This window comes from Micromys minutus, assembly GCF_963924665.1.
Source record: "Micromys minutus genome assembly, chromosome: X".
NCBI classification, from domain to species: domain Eukaryota; kingdom Metazoa; phylum Chordata; class Mammalia; order Rodentia; family Muridae; genus Micromys; species Micromys minutus.
The window spans coordinates 27,365,613-27,382,328 of record NC_137970.1 but is presented as its reverse complement, the minus strand read 5'-3'; the positions used below and the strand labels follow the sequence as shown (position 1 = coordinate 27,382,328).

The 16,716-nt window shown below is 41.6% G+C and overlaps 1 protein-coding gene and 1 pseudogene across 2 annotated transcripts; both read right to left on the bottom strand.

Annotated features, from left to right (window-relative positions):
• Positions 1-1,456: 1,456 nt before the first annotated feature.
• On the bottom strand, positions 1,457-2,317 carry LOC308414838 (heterogeneous nuclear ribonucleoprotein D0-like; annotated as a pseudogene). Its single transcript has one exon. The product of its transcript is annotated as a heterogeneous nuclear ribonucleoprotein D0-like (transcript).
• Positions 2,318-15,147: 12,830 nt separating this feature from the next.
• Positions 15,148-15,417, bottom strand: LOC308414733 (DNA repair and recombination protein RAD54B-like; the record flags this gene model as incomplete). Its single annotated transcript, XM_080909963.1, has 1 exon — positions 15,148-15,417. The coding sequence occupies one exon, from the start codon at positions 15,415-15,417 to the stop codon at positions 15,148-15,150; it is 270 nt and encodes an 89-aa protein (XP_080766089.1).
• Positions 15,418-16,716: the final 1,299 nt, after the last annotated feature.

The window sequence follows — 16,716 nt, the reverse complement described above, 5'->3', positions numbered from 1 at the left end:
TCCCACGTTAAGTCTGCTAGGAGAAAGATGATCCGGCCGTTGAGGTCCCACAGGAAGGACGGAAGGTCACACAGGAAGGATGGAAGGTCACACCACACCCTGTGGATCCGCTGAAACTGGGGCTCCCTTGCTTCTGATCCGGCTTGCCTGCTGCTTCCTCTTTGCCGCACCAGCCCCCAGCCCCCTTACTCTCTGGGTCTGAAGTTTGGGGTGGAGCAGGATGCAGATACGGTGTCTGTGTCTTTTGTTTTATTGTATTGTATTTTTTATTTACGTGCTTTAAGGCAGCAAAGACAGGGTGGGGACCTGGTCATCACTGGGTTCTGGGACAGCCAGGGCGCTGCAGAAGTTTATTTTATTTTTAAGATTTACTTATTTATGTATGTGAGTACACTGTCAGTGCTTTTAACCGCTGAGTCATCTCTCCAGTCCCCTCCTTTTGTTTAAAGGCACTGTTATAGTTCGGTTGTGTCTTGTGCTGTCTGCTGAGTCACCCAGGCGGTGCTGGCTTAGAAGGTCTGAAGGGTGAGGAGAGTGGTTGAGGCTTGGCACCACGAAGTGAGCCATGGAGAAGCCATTAGTGAAAAAGTGCAGCCCAGTTGCAGTAAGGGACTCCCCACCCCCTTGGTTTTGGAGATGCTAATGTGATGGAACGAGCACCAATAACAGCAGCAACAATGGAGTAGAGTCAGCCAGAAATTAAAAGCACTGGCTGCTCTTCCAGAGATCTGAGTTCAAATCCCAGCAACCACATGGTGGCTCACAACCATCTGTAATGGAATCTGATGTCCTCTTCTGGTGTGTCTGAAGACAGCTACAGTGTACTTATATATACATAAAGTAAATAAATAATAAAAAAGAAAAGTGATGTTTGTGTGTCAAGTTGACGAGGGGCATTGGTACTGGCTAGTTTTATGTCAACTTGATACAAGCTAAAGTCATCAATTTCCTCAATTGAGAAAATGCTTCTATAAGATCCAGCTCTAGAGCATTTTCTTAATTAGTGACTGATGCAGAATGGCCCAGCATATTGTATGCTATAAAAACCACCCCAGGCTTATGGCTGTGGGTTCTATAAGAAAGCAGGCTGAGAAAGTTATGGGGAGCAAGCCAGTAAGCAGCACCCCTCTTGAAGGCACCGAGGTAGCAGAATAAACTCCGTTTTATTCTCTCTCTCTCTTCTCTCTCTCTCTGTCTCTATGTCTCTGTCTCTGTCTCTGTCTCTGTCTCTGTCTCTCTCTCTCTCTCTCTCTCTCTCTCTCTCTCTCTCAAATTCTTTCAATAAGAAACATCATTCTTCCATTCAGAAACTTGATAGAAAAAAAATTAGTGTGAACTACTATTAGCAGGTGGCAGGAGCCACCTTCAAATGAATTTTCAAATTGAAAAATACTGCTTTACCACCTGTTGGGGATAAGTTGCAAATGGAATAATTTAGTAGGGTTTGTAGCTATTTTTAGCTATTTTGAGGAACACCTTGCCCGGATAGTTTTCCATAACCACTCTGCTGATAGCTATCATCACAAGATCCACAGTAATATTGTAATCAATGTAGTCATGTCCTCCAAAATCACCGTAACCTTGGCTGTTATATCATAGTTGCCCATAGCCTTGATTCCAATTGTTACTATACTCCTGGTTCCAGTTTTGACTGGGGACACCACCTCTTCCAGGAGCTCTTCCTGAAAACCCTCTTCTAGATCCCTATTGCTGTTGTTGCTGATACTGTTCCTTCGACATGGCTACATTTATTTCATGTTTACTAAGACCAACATTGTGGTATTTCTTTTCCATTATCTTCTTCACTGGCCACTCTTCCTTAACGGTAATAAAACAAAACCCACTCCTCTTATTTGGTCTTCATGTCCACAGGGGTCTCTATGGATTCAAACTCACCAAAACCACCAAAGTACTATTTTTCTTCAGGTGTGTCTGGAGAAAGGCCACCAACAAAAGTATGTTTGACAGGCTCTTTTGATTTCATGGCTTTGGTCTTTTTAAGATCAATGACTTTCTCATCAATTTATGTTCTTTCTGATCCATGACCCTATCTACACTCTCCTACTCTTTAAATAGCACAAAGCCAACCCCCCATCACCCTGTGATAGGATCTAACTTCAGAATGCAGTCTACAACTTCACCAAATTTAGAAAAGTAGTCCTTCAGATTGTTCTTTGTGGGGTTTCCGCTAAGACCTCCTATAAACATCTTCCACTCTTCCTGCTGTGCTGTCACTGCTTCAGTGTGTCCTGGGGAAGAGTTGCCATTCATCCTCCTCCTTCTTATTGGTGTTGATCTTGGCCTCCTCTGCCTTCATTAGGTGCCTGGGGCCACAGAGCCTACCACACGCCTGCTCTACCTGGAGAGGCACACAAGACAAGGCGCATGTGCCACTCCCTGCCCTGCACCCCTCAACTCCCACTCTCACTCCCCCGCCCCCGCACTAAAAAGGATTAAATAGCAACATCAGCCACTCTTGCCTCCTCCTTAATTTAATGGCACCCCCCGTGAAATGGCCCTCCATTTTGTTCTCAAGTCTCCAATCTAAGTTAACTTGCCCTTAGAGAGGCATGGCCCCCACCTTTGAGGTCTGAGAAAAATCACAAAATGTCCCTGGCAGTAGCAAAGCAGATACAGCAGCTGCAGCTGGCTGGCAGCAGAGTGGGCTAAGAGAATGTAAGTGTCTCCCAGGCCAAGACGCTCTTTTTTGATGTAGGCTCCCATCTTATAGTTTAACCAGCCGCTGTAAACCAATTAGCTTGAAGGGCAACAATCCTTTACCACCTCTCATAATACCAAGGGTTGGAAACCCCTGCTTGTGGTTTCTTCCTTTATAAATACCCTTGACTTAGACATGGAGGTCACTTTCCTATACTGTTGTATCAGGAAGGTTTGTGGCCCAAGCTCAAGAGCTTGAATAAAGACTCTCATGTGCTTGGATCCGAGTTGTGGTTCCTGGTGGTCTCTTTGTTTTTTTGGGTTTTTTTTTTTTTTGTTTGTTTGTTTGGTTTGTGTGTGTGTGTGTGTGTGTGTGTGTGTGAGTTCCTGCCCTCTTTGCTGTTGATGACAAACTGTTATTTTGTTTTTGTTTTTCTAGACGAGAGTTTCTCTGTGTGGCCTTGGCTATGTATAGCCTTGGCTATCCTGGAACTCACTCTATAGTCCAGACTGGCTTTGAACTCAGAGATCTGCCTGCCTCTGCCTCATGAATGCTAGGATTAAAGGCCTATGCCACCACCACTGGTGATGAGCAGTTATATGAAAATTGCCGGGGTTGTCTGATGGCATGGTTCACTGTCCCACAGCAAGTGAATAAATCCCCTTCTTCCCAAGTTGCTTTTGGTCATGGCATTTCATCACAGCAATAGTAATCCCAAGACTGCTACATTCCTCTGTTGGTTTCTGCTTCTGGCTCCTGCCCTGGCTGCCCTCAATAATGGACAGTAAACCTATAAGCCAAATAAACCCTTTCCTCAATCAAGTTGCTTTTGATCAGGGTTTAATTACAGCAACAGAAAATTGAACTAGGATAGGCAGAGCCTAATGATAGCCCAGGTATCATGGAGCACAGGCTGGAACTTACTATGTAGCCAAGAAAGACCTTTAATTTTGGATTTTCCTGCTCTACTTCCCAAGTATTGGGATTAGAGGCATGTTCCACCATAGCCTGTATATCTGTGCTTCAGATGGAACCCAGCATTTCCTGAGTGTTAGGCAAACTACTAAGCGATCTATATCTCTAATCTAATATTCTGTCTCTTGATCTTTATTGTGAATGCCAGAGCATTTTTTTTTTGATTCTTAGTTGGACTGAAGACATACTTTAGATGTAAAGCACTCACCAAGCATGTGTAAGGCCATGGCTTTGATCTCTAGCATAGAACATGTACAAAATAGTGTCAAGATAGTTTCTACAATTTCCTTTTTAAAATCCTTTGTTTATGTGTGTGTGAGCACCTGTCTGCATGTGTGCCCCGTGCATGTAGAGCTGACAGAAGCCAGAACAGGGCATCAGATCCCTTAGAATGAAAATTACAGTTTTGAGCTACTTGATGTGGATACTGGGAACTGAACTTAGGTCCTTTGCAAGAGCAGTAAGCTCTTAACCACTGAGCCATCTTGTCGGACTCAGATTATCTACTTTTCATAAAAAATTCATTTAAACAAAATCATACATACATCCATTCCCTACATTCCTATGCAAAGGACACTACTTTTATTTTTTAATTTTCAAATTTTTATGTCTATGGTATCTTGTCTGCATGTGAGTCTGTGTACCACATCTGTGCAACACCCGAGGAGCTCGGAAGACGGTATCAGTTCCCCTGTGAGCTCCCATGTAGGTGCTGGGAATTGAACCCAGTACCTCTGCAAGAGAAGCCAGTGTTCTTCACTAACTGCTGAGGTGTCTCTCCAGCTCTTATTTCCACTTCTTTTGAGGTAGTGAGTTCTACCTGCCATTATATTTGTTGCCACAAACACGTTGTTTATAGTTGAAGATCTCATATAGCCCATACTGGCCTCCAATTCAACTACATAGTGAGGATGACTGTGAACATTTAATATTCCTGCCTCTACCTGTCCATTGCTGGATTACAGGTGTTGACCACACATCCAGCAGAATATGCTGATCTACTTTCTTTCTTCTCTCTCTCCCTCCCTCTTTCTCTCTCTTCTTTTTTTAAATCTGTTTTGTTCTGTGAATTGAACTTTGGCTTTATGTATACAAGAGAAGCATATTACCATAAGAACTATACACAGCTTTTGCTTGTTTTGACAGGGTCTTGATATGTAGCCCAGACTATGTTTTGAATTCATACCTTCTTGTATTAGCATTCTGAATGCTACTATACCCAGTGATCTAGTAACCTTTTCACACTTTTTAGGTAGTGGTATTGGGACATATGCCTATAACGGTACTCACAGACTTGACAGGTTATACGAAGTGGCTGTGTAACTCCATTGTCCCAATATTCAATTGACCTCAAATCAACATGAGTCGGGAAGAGGCTGAGAAACTGCCTGCAGCAGGCTTCACTTCAGCACCCCCTGGATAATGAGAGGTCGGTGTCAATCTTGGATACCCCTTTATCCTTCAGAAGTGACAGTCTTCCAGACTCATTTTACAGTGGATGACTTCCACAAATGCAACAACAGTGCCTGATGCCAGGTTTCCCAACTCTGTTTCCCACAATAACCTCATTGACACCTGGAATGCTACTTGTACTACACATGCCTTCCTCTGAGGCTCAGGCAATGTCTCCCTTTAGGGATCAGACGTTGAACCCCAGTGATTCTTGTGGGCTTTATATATCCCCTTTGAATCCCAGGTATTTCAGATTTTTAAAAATTGGTTATTTTATTTTGTCCCACTTCCAGGTTACCTCTTTGCAAAGCTCCCATCATATCCAGCCTCCCCTTTGCATCTATGAGGGTGCTCCTCCACCCACCCACCCACTCCTGCCTCACCAATCTAGCATTCCCTTACACTGGGGTTTTGAGCTTCCACAGAATCAAGGGCCTCCCCTCCCACTGATGCCAGATAAGGTCATCTTCTGCTATATGTGCAGCTGGAGCCATGGGTCCCTCCAAGTGTACTCTTTGGATAGTGGTTTAGTCCCTGGGAGCTCTGGGAAATCTGGTTGGTTGATGTTGTTCTTCCTATGGGGTTGCAGACCCCTTCAGCTCTTTCAGTCCTTGCCCTAACTTCTCCATTGGGGTTCCTGTGCTCAGTTGAATGCTTGGCTGCATACAACTGCATCTGTATTGGTCAGGCTCTGGCAGAGTCTCTCAGGGAACAGTCCTACCAGGCTTCTGCCAGCAAGCACTTCTTAGCATCAGCAATAGTATCTGGGTTTGGTGTCTGCAAATGGGATGGATCACTAAGTGGGACAATCTCTATATGGCCTTTCCTTTAGTCTCTGCTCCAATTTTTTTTTTTTTTTTTTTTTTTTTTTTTTTTTTTTTTTTTGTCCCTGCATTTCCTTTAGATAGGAACAACTCTGGGTTAAAATTTTTATTGATTAATTTACTTATTTACATTTCAAATGTTATCCCTCTTCCCAGTTTCCCCTCCACCAACTCCCAATTCCCTCTCCCTTGAGTTAAAATTTTTGAGATGGGGGCTGTACTGGCTGGTTTTGTGTCAACTTGACACAAGCTGGAGTTAATCACAGAGAAAGGAGTCTCAGTTGAGGAAATAACTCCATGAGATCCAGCTGTAAGGCATTAATCAACTAGTGATCAATGGGGGGAGGGCCCAGCCCATTGTGGGTGGTGCCATCCCTGGGCTGGTAGACCTGGGTTCTATAAGAAAGCAGGCTGAGCAAGCCAGGGGAAGCAAGTCAGTAAATAACATCCCTCCATGGCCTCTGCATCAGCTCCTGCTTCCTGACCTGTTTGAGTTCCAGTCCTGATTTCCTCTGCTGATGAACAGCAATGTGGCAGTGTAAGCTGAATAAACCATTTCCTCCCCTACTTGATATTTCTACAGGAATAGAAAGCCTGACTAAGACAGAGGCCATGCCTATCTACTGGAGATGGTGTCTATAGGCTCTCTCTTTGCTTTGGTGCATATTTTGCCTAATGGGTCCTGGAAACCTCTCACTTCCCTGGTGCCTGGGACCTTCTAGTGGCCATCCCCAGTTCCTCATCCCCTACTACTACATAATTCAATTTCCTGACCCTCTGCACTTCTATCTCTTCCCATACCTGATCCTGCCCTTGCCCTTTGTCTCTTCTGCCCAGGTTCCTCCCTCTACCTCCTGTGATTATTTTGTTCACCCTTCTAAGTAGGATTGAACCATCTACACTTTGGCCTTCCTTCTTAAACCTCATATGGTCTGTGGGTTGTATCCTGGGTATTCTGAGCATTTGGGCTAATATCCACCTGTCAGTGAGTACATATCCTGTGTGTTCTTTTGTGTCTGGATTTTCTCACTCAGGATATTTTCTAGTTTCATCCATTTGCCTAAAAATTTCAGGAAGTAATTAAAAAAATGAGTAGTAATCTATTGTGTAAATGTTCCAAAATTTCTGTACCCATTAAATTTCTCTGTTGAGAGACATCTGGATTGTTTTCAGCATCTGGCTGTTATAAATAAGGCTGCTATGAATATGGTGGAACATCTTTTGGGTATATGCCTAGGAGTGATATAGCTGGGTCTTCAGGTAGAATTATTTTCAATTTTCTGAGGAACCACCAGACTGATTTCCAGAGTGGTTGTACCACTTTACAACCCCAACAGCAATGAACCAGTGTTCCCTTTTCTCCACATTCGCACCAGCATCTGCTGTCACCTGAGTTTTTGATCTTAGCCATTCTGACTGGTATTAGGTGGAATCTCAGAGTTGTTTTGATTTGCATTTACATGATGACTAGGGATGTTGAACATTTCTTTAGGTGCTTCTCCATCATTCATCTCTGTACCCCATTTTAAAATAGAATTGTTTGATTTTTCTGGTACTTGAGTTCTTTGGATATATTGGATATTAGCCCTCTATCAGATGTGGGATTGGTAAAGATCCTTTCTAAATCCTTTCTCAATCTTTTGGCTGCTGTTTTGTCTTCTTGACAGTGGTTTTTGCCTTACAGAAACTTTGCAATTTAATGAGGTCCCATTTGTCAATTTTTGATTTTAGAGCATAAGCCATTGGTGTTCTGTTTAGGAAAATTTCCTATGTGTTCTAAGTTCTTCCCCACTTTCTCTTCTAATAGTTTTGGTGTACCTGGTTTTATGTGGAGGTCTTTGATCCACTTGCACTTGGGCTTTGTACAAGGAGATAAGAATGGATCAATTTACATTCTTCTGCATGCTGACTGCCAGTTGAAACACCATTTGTTGAAGGGACTGTCCCTTTTCCATTGAATGATTTTAGCTCCTTTGTCAAAGATCAAATGGTGTGTGGGTTCATTTCTGGGTCTCCGATTCTATTCCATTGAACTACCTGTCTGTCTCTGTACCAATACCATGCGGTTTTTTATCACAATTGATCTGTAATATAGCTCGAGGTCAGGGATGGTGATTCCCCGGAAGTTCTTTTATTGCTGAGAATAGTTTTTGCTATCTTAGGTTATTTTGTTATTCCAGATGAATTTGCAAATTATTCTTTCTAATTCTATGAAGAGTTGAGTTGAAATTTTGGTGGGTATTGCATTGAATCTGTATATTGCCTTTGGTAAGATGGCCATTTTTACAATGTTTATCCTTCCAGTCCATGAGCATGGGAGATCTTTCCATCTTCTGAGATCTTCAATTTCCTTCTTCAAAGACTTGAAGTTCTTGTCATACAGATCTTTCACTTGCTTAGTAGGGTCACACCAAGATATTTCATATTGTTTGTGACTATTGTGAAGGGTGTCTTATCCCTAATTTCTTTCTCAACCTATTTATCCTTTGAGTAGAGTAAGGCTACTGATTTGATTGCATTAATTTTATAACCAGCCACTTTGCTTAAGTTGTTTATCAGATGTAGGAATTCTCTGTTGGAATTTTTGGGGTCACTTAAGTATACTACCATATCATCTGCAAATAGTGATATTTTGAATTCTTTCTTTCCAACTTGTATCCCTTTGACTTCCTTTTGCTGTCTAATTGCTCTGGCCAGGATTTTCAGTACTATATTTAATAAGTAGGGGGAGAGTGGACAGCCTTATCTAGTTCCTAATTTTAGTGGGATAGCTTCAAGTTTCTCACCATTAAGTTTGATGTTGGCTACCAGTTTGCTGTATATTGCTTTTACTATGTTTAGGTATGGGCCTTGGATTCCTGCTCTTTCCAAGACTTTTAACATGAAGGGGTGTTGAATTTTGTCAAGTGCTTTCTCAGCCTCTAGAGAGATGATCATGTGTTTTTTTTGTTTTTTGTTTTTTTTTTTGAGTTTGTTTATATGGTGGATTACATTGATGAATTTCCATATATTGAACTATCCCTGCATCCTAGGGACGATCATGGTGAATGATCATTTTGATGTGTTCTTAGATTCAGTTTGCAAGAATTTTATTGAGTATTTTTGCATCTATGTTCATTTACCAGTGAGGTAAATTGGTCTGAAGTTCTCTTTCTTTGTAGGGTCTTTGTGTGGTTTAGGAATGAGTATAATTGTGGCTTCGAAGAACCAGTTGGGTAGTGTTCCTTCTGTTTCTATTTTATGGAATAGTTTGGAGAATATTGGTATTTGGTCTTCTATTAGAAAGTCTGATAGAATTCTGCACTGAACCCATCTGGTCCTGGGCTTTTTTTGTTTGGGGGCTTTTGCTGACTGCTTCTATTTCCTTAGGTGTTATGGGACTGTTTATCTGGTCCTGATTTAACTAGTATTTGTCTAGAAATCTGTCCATTTCCTCTAGGTTTTCCTTTATAAGAGGTGCCATGGTCATGGTGCCTCTTTACAGCAATAGAAACCTTAACTAAAGTAGTTCAGGTAGAAGGAAAGCCAGCTCCAAGGAAACCTGCCTCACACATGAAATACTGTTTTGTTTGGTTGTTTTGTTTTTAAAAAAAAGGTTGAGGGAGAGGAAGGGTTTGGAGCTGTGGCTCAGTTGGTACAGTGCTTGCCTAACAAGTGTGAAGTCTAGGTTTGACACCCAGCATCATATAAGCAGGGTGCAGTGGCATATGTCTGTAATCCCAGCAGGAAAATCAGAAGGTCAAGGTGATTTTCGACTATGTAGCAAATACTATTCTGATCTGGGCCACAGGAGAGCCTGTTCAAATGTATTTTTTCATATTAAAGATACTCCAGCACTCAGAAGGCATAAGCAGGCAGATCTCTGTAAATTCCAGGACATCATGGAATATGTAATGAGTTAAAGGACATCTAGAGATAGACACCCTTATTAAAAGAAAAAAAATAGAAGCAATCAAATTAAAAAAAAAACCTATCCATCGGGGTTTGAGAGATGGTTCAGTGGTTAAGAGCACTGACTGCACTTCCAGAGGTCCCGAGTTCAATTCCCAGCAACCACATGGTGGCTCACAACCATCTGTAATGGGATCTGATGCCCTCTTCTGGTGTGTCTGAAGACAGCTACAGTGTACTCATATACATAAAATAAATAAATCTTTAAAAAAACAGTTCAGTTACAAATATGAGGACCTGGACTTAATCCCCAGAACCCACATAAAAAACCTGAGCATGAACCAGGTATGATGGAGCACACCTTTAATCCTAGCACTCAGAAGGCAGAGGCAAGTGGATCTGAGTTTGAGATCAGCTTAGTCAGCTTAATGAGTTCCAGTCTAACCAGGGCTACATAATAAGGCCTGGTCTCAAAAAAGCAGCTCACCCCACACAACACCAAACACTAAAAAAAAAAAAAAAAAAAAGGCTGGGCATGATGGCACATTCTTTAATGTTACTGATGTGGAAACAGAGACAGGACAAGCCTTAGGGCTCACTGGCCAGCAGCCTAGCTGCCTTGCCAGCTCCAAGTACATGAGAGAACCTGTCTCAGATAACAGTGAATGAATGTTCCCTGGGGAATGACACCTGAGGTTGAAATTCAGACTCAACATGAATGTGCACCTCCCCCTCCCTTCACACACACACACACACACACACACACACACACACACACACACACACACACATACACACAGTGAAAAAACACATTATTGTAATTGGGAAAGTAAAACTAATGTTTCCAAATGGCAGGAAGCTAATATAGATGGAATAGTGAAATGTACAGAACATTTAATGTAGCATTTCTGCTCTTAGAACAAGCACTACTTCACTTACAAACTAAACTGGAAAGTAGCTGTGAATCCTATCCCAGAAAGGTGATTTGAACAAGTGGTGGTGACTCAGCTATACCATTGTATGAAAATATTTTAAATAATGATTTCTACACCCACCATGGTCAAAAATATAAGAGTAAAAATATCAAAAGTTACTAAGTGGGCCAATAGAATAGCTCAGAAGATAAAGGCCCCTGCCTCCAAGCCTGATAACCTGAGTTTATCAGGACCTACATAGGAGAAGGAAAGAACCTCTGCCCTCCACAAGCACATCATAATACAATACACACATGATGAATGCAATTTTTAAAGTTAACTCGGTATGTGAAACGACAAGAATCTTTGATATTCTGCTGGTGATAAGATAAATTGGGGGGGGGGTTCTCTTTAGGAAAAGTCAATACTGGAACTCTATTTTGGGTATTTTTCCTATGTATGTCTGTGTACTATGTATATCCAGGGAGACTGGAAAAATATGTCAGATTCCCTGGAAGAGAAGTTGCAGATGGTTGTGAGAGGCTATGTAGGTGCTGGGAATTGAACCCGAGTCCTCTGAAAGAACATTCAGTGCTCTTAGCCATTGAGCCACACCCTCCTTCAACGCTGGAACTCTAAATGGAAAGTTGACTATGTACCTCTGTTGGACCAACAGTTCCTCTTTCAGGGCCTATAAAACACTATAATCACCTAAGAAAATGACTACTCAGTAAACTTAAAGACAAATCTATTCCGTGGCAGGTACACTGGATGGAATATGTAATCATGCTCACAATAGTGGTGTTCTAATGACCTCAGTCTGCGCCCAAACTCAAAGTCACCAGTAGAGTGGCGTCATAATTTCACTATGAGTCTACAGTGGGATGACAAAACCTTGAGCAAACAGCTGTGCACAGTGATGGGAGCAAATTCAAGACTTACAAACAGTGCTAGGCAGGACCAGGCATGGTGGAGCCTGCAAACCTATGCCTCAGTAGGCTGAGGTAGGAAGATTGCCTCAAATTGGAAGCCACCCTGGGGTATATAATTCCTGGCAAACTTGAACTACAAAAGACCATCTAACCATATGCGTGTGTGCGTGCGTACACACGAACACACACACACACACACACACACACACAAACACTATGTAGCCCAGGCTATCTTTGAACTTGTGATGGTCCTGCCTATACCTCTAAATGCTAGAATTACAGGCATGTACCACCAAAGTGCTATTTTGAAAAGAAAAAGAAAGAAAGAAAGAAAACCATGGAACCAGGAATTGTGGTACATTTCTGTGAGTTCAAGACCAACCTGCTCTACATAGTGAGTTGCAAGACATGATGAAACCTTGTCTTGAACACATATCAAAAAATGTTAAGTAGGACTTGAAAATACAGAACGACATCACATACACAAACTTCAAATACAGGCAAAATCAAGCTGTGCAGTTAGTTTAAAACTGGCATAGCTACTGTAAAGAGGTGTTCTGTACAGTGCTGGAAGTACACACCTGCAATCCCAGAAACTTGGACGGCATAGACTAGAGGATCAAAAATTCAAAGGCAGACTGGACTACACAGGGAGTTCAAAACCAGTCAGGACAACTTAGCCATCCTATCTAAAAACAAAACTTAAGAGTGCTTGTTTAAACAACCCTATTAAAAATGGGGTACAGAGCTAAACAAATGTTCTCAGTTGAGGAATATGGAATGGCTGTGAAACATCTAAGGAAGTGCTTCACATCCTTAGCCATCAGGGAAATGCAAATCAAAACAACCCTGAGATTCCACCTCATACCAGTCAGATTGGTCAAGATCCAAAACTCAGATGACAGCAGATGCTGGTGAGGTTGTGGAGAAAGAGGAACACTTCTCCACTGTTGGTGGGGTTGCAAACTGATACAACCACTCTGGAAATCAGTCTGGCGATACCTCAGAAAATTGGACATAGTACTACCTGAAGATCGAGCTATTCCACTTCTGGGCATATACCCCAGAGACACTCCAATATACAACAAAGATATATGCACCACAATGTTCATAGCGGCTCTATTTATAATAGCCAGAAGCTGGAAAGAACCCAGATGTCCTTCAGTAGATGAATGGATACAAAAACTGTGGTACATTTACACAATGGAGTACTACTCAGCTATCTGAAACAATGACTTTATGAAATTCTTAAGAAAATGGCTGCATCTAGAGAATATCATCCTGAGTGAGATAACCCAGTCATAAAAGAACAGACATAATATGCAGTCACTGATAGCGGGATGCTAACCCCAGAGGCTTGGACTGCCCCAGAAACAACTCACAAACTGTGTGAAATTCAAGAAAAAAAAAAAAAACCATTATGCTCAATCCTTACACACTAAAAAAACGTTGACTAATTCCGGGTTACATCCTGTTTTACATGTACTTTTTGCTCATTGTAACTAGTAAGACCTTAATGCAGAGTATCAAACCTTAAAAAAAAAATGCTTAAAAATTTGTACATTTATCTTTGTTTTTTTTAAGTTCTTCAATAAAAAATAACTAGTAAGATCTTTTTTTAAGCTTTATAAAAAAATCAAGATTTTATTTCCACGAATATAATATTTACAAAAAAAATTATACTTAAAAAAATCTACAAGTTCTATTTATATAAACATGATCTTTGTTTCATTCTAAGTAATTTTCATTTCATTTTTCTAAGTTACTATGAAGAAAGTATTTTCCAGAAAAACTTTTAAAATGAATTAAGATAATATTACTCACATGATTAAAATATGCAATACTTTCAATAAAAATACCTGATCTCTTTTAGCAAAACAAAAAAAGAGGGACGTGTAGGGTAGATACAATCCCTGGGCTTTATCACCCAGCAGCTGTGTAAAAGTTTCTCTGTCACCTGGGTATGGTGACAACATAGGCCAGGTGAGTGTTCTACCCTTGAGCTATATCTCCATCCAAAAGTTGGTTTTAATTAAATTCTTCTAGATCTTTATTTCTATAGAATAAAGAATAAAAATTTCCCCTATTACTTCCTCCTCTGCCCCACCCACCTCTCCGTGAAAAGCTTTGCTACAGACCTGGAATGAATTACGGTGCCCTCCCTGGACCTCGGCTTCACTCCGTTTTCCAGATATCCTCCAACTCTGAGTTCTGCCAACACTCTTCCCAAAGATACAGACAATGCCAATGTCATACATACAAGTTTTTTGCTACTGTCAGTTTAACAGAAACTTATAATCTCAGTATTCAGAAAGCTGGGGCAGGAGAAATTTATACTACAGGCTAGCCTAGGCTACAGTGAGATCTTGTCTCCAAATAGAAAAAATAGAAACAGGGATGTAACAACAGTAAAGGTCGGTGCTTGCCACTCACTGGGTAGCTCTTCCAACCCGCCCTCAGTCATGCTCGCTCTCTCCATCGCGCGCTCTCTCGCTCTCGCTTCCCCCCAACCCCGTCTCTCTCTCAACTCTAACTTTTAAAGTCATCACTAAAACTGTTAAAGATTCAGTTCTTTGAAGTAGTATGTGTGCACTTATGCAATTGTGTGAATTCTGTTGTTTAGCAGGATTTCACATAGCACAGGCTGACCCTGATATTGATACGTAGCCAAGACTGGCCTTCATCTTCTTCTCATCTGCTCCACCTCCCAAGTGCTGAGGTAACAGGTTTAGGCAGCAGATGCAACTCTATTTCCATTATTTTATGAATACTTAGGAAATTGTGTTTATAGGAAAAAATGGGCTCAAGGCCAGCCTGTTCTACAGAGCTAGTTCCAAAACAGCCAGGGCTATACAGAGAAACCCTGTCTCAGGAAAATAAAAAGGACGGTTAAGAAGGAAACAAAAGTATGTCAAAAACATTTTTATAAGAGAAATTAACATCAGACATATGCCAAGCTTCATGATACTCCAAAATTAAAATATCTCTGACAAAATTAAAGTTATCAAATTCCAAGACTGGAAACTCCTTAGAGACTATATTCAGGCAGATCATGCCGTAAGCGAATGGCTTTCAGCTTCTCCACTTCAATCTTTGCTCTTAGCAGCTCTTCCTCGAGTCGCTGCCTTCTCTTCAATCCATCCCTCTTCTCCTAAACATACAATCCAAAATTCTTCTGATTTTCTAAAATTAGCTGATGTTCCTCCTTTAGCATCTGCAGGACCTGAGGGTCACATCTTAGCAAAGACCTAACGTGTTCTCCACTTTCCCGATGGAAACCATAGTCTCTCCTGGGAGAGAAGACGGAGATGACGTCATTCTCATGTCAACAGAAGAGAGTGATGGAGACACAGATCCTTCCGCAATATGCATCAAGTCCTGTTCTTCTCTTTGCTCTAACGCATCATCCTGTTGAGGATTTGGAACCAGGGGAGGAGACACTTTAATGTCCTCTTCTTGCTTCACCTCTACAGTGATGGCAGCAGGATGGTGACCCGCCATTACCTGCAGTGAGCTGGTACCAGCCTGGGCAGCCTCCTCCATGTTTGCACTGCAGGAAGTGGACCTACTCTGGCTCCGTCACCCATCGCCATAGGGTGTCCCTCAGTGGGCCAAGGATTTGAACTGCATATATCTGGATCATTTTGTGACTGTTTAGCACCCTTTGCAATCTCTTCACTCACACCTGTATTACTTCTTCCTGGAGGTATGAATCTTGTCTTTTTAAAGGAATTTCCCTGCACCTGACTCGGTGCTGCAGATCGTCTCATCTTCAGCAAAACTAACCCGGCACGCTGACCGAAACCGCGAGCACCCCGCAGCAGGTAGCGACGCCTTCCCCCAGCCAGCTCGAGCTTCCTGCCTTCATTCCAACTAGTAAGATCTTAATGCACACTATCAAACCTTTAAAAGAAAAAAAGTCAAGCACTGACAAAAATGTATTCATATACTTTTATGCAAAGATTCTTAAAATTTGTACATTTATCTTTGTTTTTTGTTTTTTTAAAATAAAGTTGTTCAATAAAATAAATTTATGACAAAAAAAGTGCTTGTTTAGGGGGCTGGAGAGATGGCTCAGTGGTTAAGAACACTGACTGCTCTTCCAGAGGTCCTGAGTTCAAATCCCAGTAACCATATGGTGGCTCACAACCATCTGTAATGGGATCTAGCGCCCTCTTCTGGTATGTATGAGGACAGCTACAGTGTATAAATAAATAAATCTTTAGAAAAGAGTGCTTGTTTAGCTGAATATAAACTAAAGATCAATAGCGAGAACATGGACATAGCCCCTGTACAAGAATACCACACAGTTCCTGAAGCAGTCCACAATTTTTAAGTAAGATATTATTTTATTTTTATTTGTATGTGTGTTTCTATGTCAGTTTGTGCATGTGAGTACAGTGCCCACAGAGACCAGAAGAAGGTATCATGTCTCCTGAAGCTGGATTTGCAGCCAGTTGTAAGCTACCTGATGTGCGTTCTGGGAACTGAACTCAGTCCTCTGCAAGAGCAAAAAGTGTTCTTAACCACTATATCATCTGTCCAGTCCCTAAACATGACAGTTCTTTTTAAAATACTTATTTTATGCATCCTCAGACACACCAGAAGAGGGCATCAGATCCCATTGCAGATGGTTGTGAGCCACCATGTGGTTGCTGGGAATTGAACTCAGGACGTCTGGAAGCTCTTAACTACTGGGCCATCTCTCCAGCCCCTAAAATTCAGTTTTCAAAAGGAATTTGGGACTTGCCCTGTGTTCAAGTCCTCCACCTTATTTATTTCCTTTTTGAGACAGGGTCTGACTATGTAGCTATGGCTAGTGTGGGCCTTGCTATGTAGAGCAGGCCTGACTCGGTTTTCCAAGTGATGGTGTGAAAACTGTGCTTTTTGTTGTTTTTGTTTTGCTTTGTATTCATTGGTGTTTTGCCTGCATGTATGTCTGTGGTAGGATGTTAGATCTTGGAGTTACAGACAGTTGTGAGCTGCCATGTGGGTGCTGGGAACCGAACCCAGGTCCTCTGGAAGAGCAGCCAGTGTTCTTAACACCACTGAGTCATCTCTCCAGCCCA